A 7,013-nucleotide genomic window follows, 5' to 3' on the forward strand; every position below is an offset into this window, starting at 1 on the left:
CACATTCCGGAAATAGACTTATTTGGACATCCACTTAGCCATTCTCTTTTCTAATGAGATAGATGATAAAAGCTCATCAGTGGGATTTAGAAACCAACACCTTTGCTTAGATAAAGGATATTAAAAAAAAAAACAGTGGTAAAAAGGACTGGAACTGCCTCTTGTAATTCTTCCTCTGGTGTTAAACTTTAGTGTTAGTAGCCTGACCCTTGCTGTACTGACAAATATTTTTACAGCTTGTCACTCCAGGATTACTGATTTGAAACACAGTGCAAGCCATAAATTGCATTTATGCAAATTTCTGATTACCTAGTGTAAGGTTTATCTATATAGCCCTTACATTTTGAATCAAAATTTGACATCCTCACTTCAAGAGGAACAGAACTGGGTAGTAACATGAAGTTAAATTAAAACAACTGTCAAATGTCCTCTGCGCTAATGGAATCTGAAGTCCTGGTAGTCCAAAAAAGCTTCCTGAGCTTAACAATGCAGAAGATGGAAGAGCAGGACAGTGCTAAGAAATCCAATTGTAAGCATTAGAGTATGATGCGGGCTTTACAAAATTAGGAGTAAATTTAACTCAGTTCTCAGGGACAGCAGAGAAAGCATGGCTTTTTTTCACCACCTGCACTGCTCAAATTAAACTACGTAAACTTCTGCGGTTACTACAGGTACAAGTTCACTGATCATGAACGCTTTTTATTTAAAAAGAGGAAAGCAAACCAAGCATTCGCTCCCCAACTTTTGTGTGTGAGCTCTGCTCAATTCTTCAGTTACCTGTGACGCAAAACACTTGCAGCACGGCTACCTCGTGCAGATTTAAACGCGGAGAAGCAGAGAAAAGGGGGAGATGACAGAAAAGGGAGCGGAGAGGCAGCAAGCCTCGCAACTTTTTCCTCACCCACCTCATTCCGAGTACTTGCTGCCTGCCTCCTCCCTCCTGCCAGCACCCAGGGGAGCTGCGGCCCGCCCCGGGGGCGGCTCCCTCCCGGGGCTGGCTCCGGCACCCGGCTTAAAGCGGGGCGGCGGGGGCGGGCCGGGGGCAGCCCCCGGTGTCAGCCCCCGGTGCCAGCGCCCGGCCATGGCCCGCGACCGCGGCCCCCCGGTGCTCCGGCAGCCGCCCGGCCCCCCGCGCCTGCCCGCCGCTCTGCCCGCCGAGAGCCGCGGCTGGGGCTGGCTGGGAGCGGGGCTGTGGCCGGCGCTGGTGGTGGGGCTGCTGGCCGCCCTCGTCGCCTGGCTCTGGTACGGCAGCGGCGACGGGCGAGGCGAGGAGAGCGGCGGGGAGGCGGCCGGGGAGGCCCCGCGGGCGAGGGGCGAAGCGGAGGGCACAGGTAGCGAGCGGGGGGCTGCTGCTGCTGCTGGGGGGGGGGGGATTCGCCCTGCCCGACCTGCGGGCGTTTGGGCTTGCTGCTGACCTTAACTATTTATTTTTTTTTAATTGTTGTGCTTAGAGGATCTTCTGGCGAGCGGCGAGCAAGTGCTGCAGCAGGCCAAGGCTGCTGCTCTGTCGAGCCGTCGAGAAGCAGAGGAGGATGCACCGCAGCATAACCACGCTGAGAGCAGCAGAGCGGCCTGCGGAGCTCCGGAGAGGGAGCAGCTGCTGCCGAAGCCGTGTGCCGCTGCCTCTGAGCCCCACGCCGGGGAGCGTCCAGCCGATGTGCGTGATGGCCAGGTCGGGCAACCGAGACCCCAGGTGGGACAGGCGAGCGATGGATGGTGCATGAGGAGCTCTGGCGGTGTTTGTAAGGACGGAAGCGAGGAGCAGCTGGGTGAGCCAGCCCAGGTTCGGGACCTGGACCAGGAAGAGTGGGAAGTGGTGTCTGAGCACCTGGACTGGGGGGAGGCCGGCAAGAATGGCAGCGTGGAAGACTCGGACAGCAAGGAATGGGAACAAGGAGACTGCCCTGATGGGGACCTGAAAGCAAAGCGAGTTGCAGCGGTGCCCCCGATGTTTCAGAATATCCACGTGACTTTCCGCGTGCACTATATCACGCACTCTGACGCTCAACTGATTGGCGTTACCGGTGACCACGAGTGTCTTGGCCAGTGGCACAGCTACGTTCCCCTCAAGTACGACAAGGATGGCTTCTGGTCTGAATCCGTTAGCTTGCCAGTAGACACCAAAGTAGAGTGGAAATTTATCTTGGTTGAGAATGGGAAGGTCACACGTTGGGAAGAATGCGGTAACAGGACCCTAGTGACCGAACACGAAGATCGAATCGCTCACCAGTGGTGGGGACACCACTGACTGGATTTTGGAAGCTGCTTATCTGATGGCAAACCTGCTTAGATTAAGCACAGAGCCCCTGTAACTTCTCTCTCTTCAGTAGGAGACCTTCTCAGCTGCACAGCTCTGTAAGTCCCATATCAAACCTGGTTAAACTGTGTGAGCAGCAGATCTCGGTCCTCCCCTTTAGGAGATCATCTGGCATCCTGAAGAATCAACCTCATGGTCTGAAGATGTGCAAGGTAGGATCTGAAGGCATGAGCAGCATTCCAAGCAGCTGCCTGTCTGGATAAATCTGGACCCTGGACTTGAGTTTGTGCTGCTGTGAGCGGGGCTATGGGATGTATCTTTGTGCTGACGGCTTAGGGCTTTAAAAGCATTCTAGGAAGTGTGGTTACCTACACTGCAATAGGAACTTAAGTGTTTTAACTTATGTAATGTATTAAGTAAGCAATAAAAACTTTCAGACTGACAGTCCTTTATAACATAACCTGTGAACTGTCTCTTAATTAACTTGGATAGAGTTGGGTTTCTTGACCAGCAATCTTAGTGCTAAAGGGTTCCTGAAAAGTAACAGGCACTCTTTGGAATAACAAAGGTCTAACTGCTAAATACTTCATTTTTCTGCTCGCTGCTCTCTAGGAAGGACCTCAGCTCAAGCAAAGGCTTGGCAAATGCATCCTTTTTTAGTCAAATCATCCCCCTGAGAGGAGAGCAAAGGTCAGAAACAACTGTCTGGGCTTAATAAATTACTTTTCAGGGAAGGAGTAGGCTTTTTTTTTTTTTTAAACAAACAAACAAACAAAAAACCACCACCACCAAAACTAGGCTGCTGTGATAGTCAGAGGACAGGATTCTCCCTGAAATATGTGGCATATTCTGCCTGTGAAAACACTACAGTACTGTTACAAAGTACTTATCTTGAGCTTGTTTCAAGACCAGTCTCTTCCATGTGAATTTGTTCTTGCGAACTTGCCTTCCAAGTAAGCCAGATCATACACAATGCTTCCAGCATCAATCAGTTGTTATTTTTATAAAACAGAAGCAGAGAGCTGTTCTATTTGTCTGCCTCTCATATTTTTGGTTCCAAATACATGATATGCCACGTCCAGCAAGCTCTTCTTCCTATAGCAAGGAACATATTTGCAAATCTCATGTCACTAGAACAAACTTGCTCTGCAGAGCGTAGTTTTGTGTGGGGTCTGAAAGTGTAGACATCAACATTTCAGTTTGGGAAACATGCACGTTGCAAAGCTAATTTTCTCTGCTTATTTTTTCTGCTTCACATGGTAGAGCAGTCTCAGTACATGAACTAGACTAGTTTTGAGTGTTAGTTTGTGTTCTCAGGGAAAACAACCCCCTCCCAATTGTCACATGACAGCACAACTTGCTCTGTGAGTCAGTTAATTTTGCAGATAATGTTACCTTTGCTTGCTGTTTGTCTCGAGCAACTTAAAGATTCAGGTGAGAAAGCTTGATTTCCTTACTCAGGGGAGCTTTCATACATCAGAAAGAACAAGGTAGGAAATGGGGGTGGGAGTTAAAATTCAAGACTGACTGCAAGCTTTCTGTTTACTGCTTGTCTAGGATGAAAAGCACCTTTATTTCTGTGTGGAAGTGCTGCAGGTCTGGAAGGTATGTGGGATCACTTTGGGCAACTGGATGCAAAAGGGAGAGGAAGGAGCTGACAATTCAGTAGGTGATTGCTGCTACTTCAGTGGTCTTTTAGGAGTGTGCACGTGCACACGCTAGTCCTGACCTCTCTCAACAGAATACTAATGGGGGACTTAATTACTTACTACACAAGTTCAAAGGGATTAGGACTTACCTGGGCTGAAAAATTAATACTAACATCAGGCTCATTTCATCTAAGGAGCTACTGCTTCGCTGTAATAAATACTTCTCCTGTTTAATTATGACTGCTTTCTTTGTGTCAACAGAAAGCCGGTAAGCTCTTTGTATTTTTTGCACTTCCCTAATAAATTAAAGAGAACAATATACCCAATATACACAGGTATGTAGCTGAAATAGAAGCTGATCTTCAGGAATCATGGATACCCAAGCAAAACATGTTATTTCAGAAGGTCTAAAATTCTTTTTCCCATTGCTGACAGCGCTTCAAATAGCGAGGTACGGTCAACTTTAAGCACTTTTTTAATAACCACTGCCATTTGTGTGTATTTATACATACATTGCAGGCTTATCTGAGACGATTAGCTGTGGTATTAGATTAAAGTATTCACTAGAAAGCCACTTAACCCACACTAGAATAGATTCCCTAATGCAATAATGAACATGTTTCAAACAGGCTAACTCTAAGAAGTCTCTCAAATTGAGGGCATTTTTTTTTTTTGATTAAACACCCTGCACTTTGATCCTACAGACTGCGCATGCAGTCCTCATGATTTCATCATCTTGCTCAATGATCAGAGTTTGTTTTCTTCCTAGTAGCTGGTATGGTGCTGTGTTTTGGATTCAGGAGGACAATAACGTTGATAGCACACTGATGTTTTAGTTGCTGCAGAGCAGTGCTTACACTAACTAAGCCAAGGACTTCCAGCTTCTCATACTGCCCTGCCACTGAGGAGGCTGGCGGTGCACAAGAAGTTGGGAGGGGACACAACCAGGACAGCTGACCCAAACTGGCCAAAGGGATATTCCATTAACACTGGGTGTCACGCTGAAAAGTAAAACTGGGGGCTTATCCAGGGGAGCTGCCATTGCTCAGGGACTGGCTGGGCATCGGTCAGCTGGTGGTGAGCAATTGCCTTGTGCATCACTTCCTTTGTTTATTCTTTTTGCTATTTTTTTCTTTTCCTTCCTTCTTTTCTTTCTTATTAAACTGTCCTCATCTCAAACCACTACTTCTTGCATGTTTCGATTTTCTTCCCCTTCCTGGGAGCTGTATGGTGTTCAGCTGCCTGCTGGGTTAAACCACAAGGTAGATTTGAACAAAGTTGTCTCGCTACATAAAAATGGTTATGCTAGACTGGCCCAATACCTGTCTAATAGACCGTCCTGACTGTGAGACTAGTGAACCTATGTGTGAGAAACAAGTTCTTGTTGACATTTCTACATGGATCTAGCAGCCAACAGCTCAGGATTTCTAAAAGCAAATAATAAAATGCCTCGCTCACAGCTTGGCAAAGAAAGTGCAGCCAAAGACCTACAGTTTAAGCTGACCAGCTCAGACTGTTCACAACAAACTATTAGACAATTTCATTACTTTTAGGTGAAATACAATCTAGTCTTATTTGTGAAGTAGTCTGGTGCTTATTGGTGTGCCTGGATGGTAAGCTGAGCAGACAGCCTGAGGCTTGGAATGGGGACTGGGCTCCTGTTGGACATGAACTAGTTTTAAGTCACATACAGAAACTGAAACTTGCATTGCATCTTGTCTGCTATTTATTTTGCAGTTGCCTTTGCAAAAACCATAGCTGACCCACATTTTCTCTGGGAGTTAAACTTACTGTTGGGAGTCTCTCCACATGATCCATTCAAATATATTAGACTGGTGTAAGGTTTTATCTGTAGGGTGTTGGTTGCTGTCTGTGGTGTCCTGCTGTGGTCAACATTTGCCTAACAGTCCTCCTGTTATCCACCTGTACAACATGGAATAACACAGCGCTATTCATGCTGCAAAGTCCAGGGTGTACATAGCTGGACTTGGGCTCACATATACAGCCCTTTACCTGCCCCAGGACGATCTTTCCCTTCTGCTGGAAGCTCAGACCTGTTCCTAACTGCTGGATTTCAGCATGAGGATGTTGAGCTGCCTTTTTGCTTGATAGATCTCTCTTCTCTCTGGCTATTTGTACCTCTCCACCTGCTCCCTTCCATTCTCCCAGGTCTGCAGTCTTTTAAAATTCCTTTTAGCTTGGCTCCTTGAACGCAACTGAGAATGCGCTTTTCGGTGACCTTTTACAAGCTGCCAGACTACGGGGTGAATACATGCTCTCATTTTCTACACCTCACCTTTTTCTTAGTAAATCTGTGGTAGAGCTGTCAAATATAGGCAAACTGTAATGCACAAGCCATCTGAAACAAGTGATCCTTTCAATACAACCCATTTACAGGAAAAGGGAGGTGCCTTTATTAACATTCTGACTAAAGCTTGCAACACTGTTGCAAAAAAAAAAAAAGTAAATAAGTGGAAAAAAGTGATTGAGAAATCCAGAAAATTACTTGAATTAAATAAAAATACAGTTGACAGTGACTGAATAAAACTTCAGAACAACTCACTAATCTCTTTCCCCACACAATAACGCCTCAAACTAAAACTCAGAGATTTGATCTCCTCTGGATATGGTTTTGTTGGCTTTAAAGCCATGGAACTAAGCTTGTATCTGGATGGGTGTGTGCTAATGAACAGCTTTTGCGGAGCCACAGATACTAGTCATGATTTGGACAAAATCACCGTACTTACTGTAAGCCCCTCGAATTCAAGCACGGAATTCCACATTGCCATAAATCTAAGGCAATCACAACTTTTGAAAAAGCAGGCAAGGAAAAATGCTAAGGCTAGAGAACCTGCCTCACTGCCACCTCCTGCTGACCCAGGTACAGCTGCTCGGCCCCCTCTTCTGTGTTTGGGCACCGATTTATTTCAAGGGACATCCTGCCACGTGTTTTGTTAGTACTGTCTATAGCATTCATAGCAAGAACTCCCCTGATAACAAGCCAGTGGCTTCCACGACTGACTTCTCAGACAGCCTTGCTCAACTCTGAAAGGGAAGCACTATTAATCTGCTATTCATGACCAGTCCGCTGACAAAAAAACAATGGC

General features: G+C 46.5%; 1 protein-coding gene across 1 annotated transcript; it reads left to right on the plus strand.

The window, feature by feature from the left end:
* Window positions 1-1,043: 1,043 nt before the first annotated feature.
* Window positions 1,044-2,710, plus strand: STBD1 (starch binding domain 1). The gene is made up of 2 exons (XM_035538444.2): window positions 1,044-1,331; window positions 1,452-2,710. The coding sequence occupies exons 1-2, from the start codon at window positions 1,082-1,084 to the stop codon at window positions 2,246-2,248; spliced, it is 1,047 nt and encodes a 348-aa protein (XP_035394337.1). The 5' UTR covers window positions 1,044-1,081; the 3' UTR covers window positions 2,249-2,710.
* The last annotated feature ends 4,303 nt before the right edge of the window (window positions 2,711-7,013 follow it).

This window comes from Cygnus atratus, chromosome 4 (genome assembly GCF_013377495.2).
Source record: "Cygnus atratus isolate AKBS03 ecotype Queensland, Australia chromosome 4, CAtr_DNAZoo_HiC_assembly, whole genome shotgun sequence".
Lineage (NCBI taxonomy): Eukaryota > Metazoa > Chordata > Aves > Anseriformes > Anatidae > Cygnus > Cygnus atratus.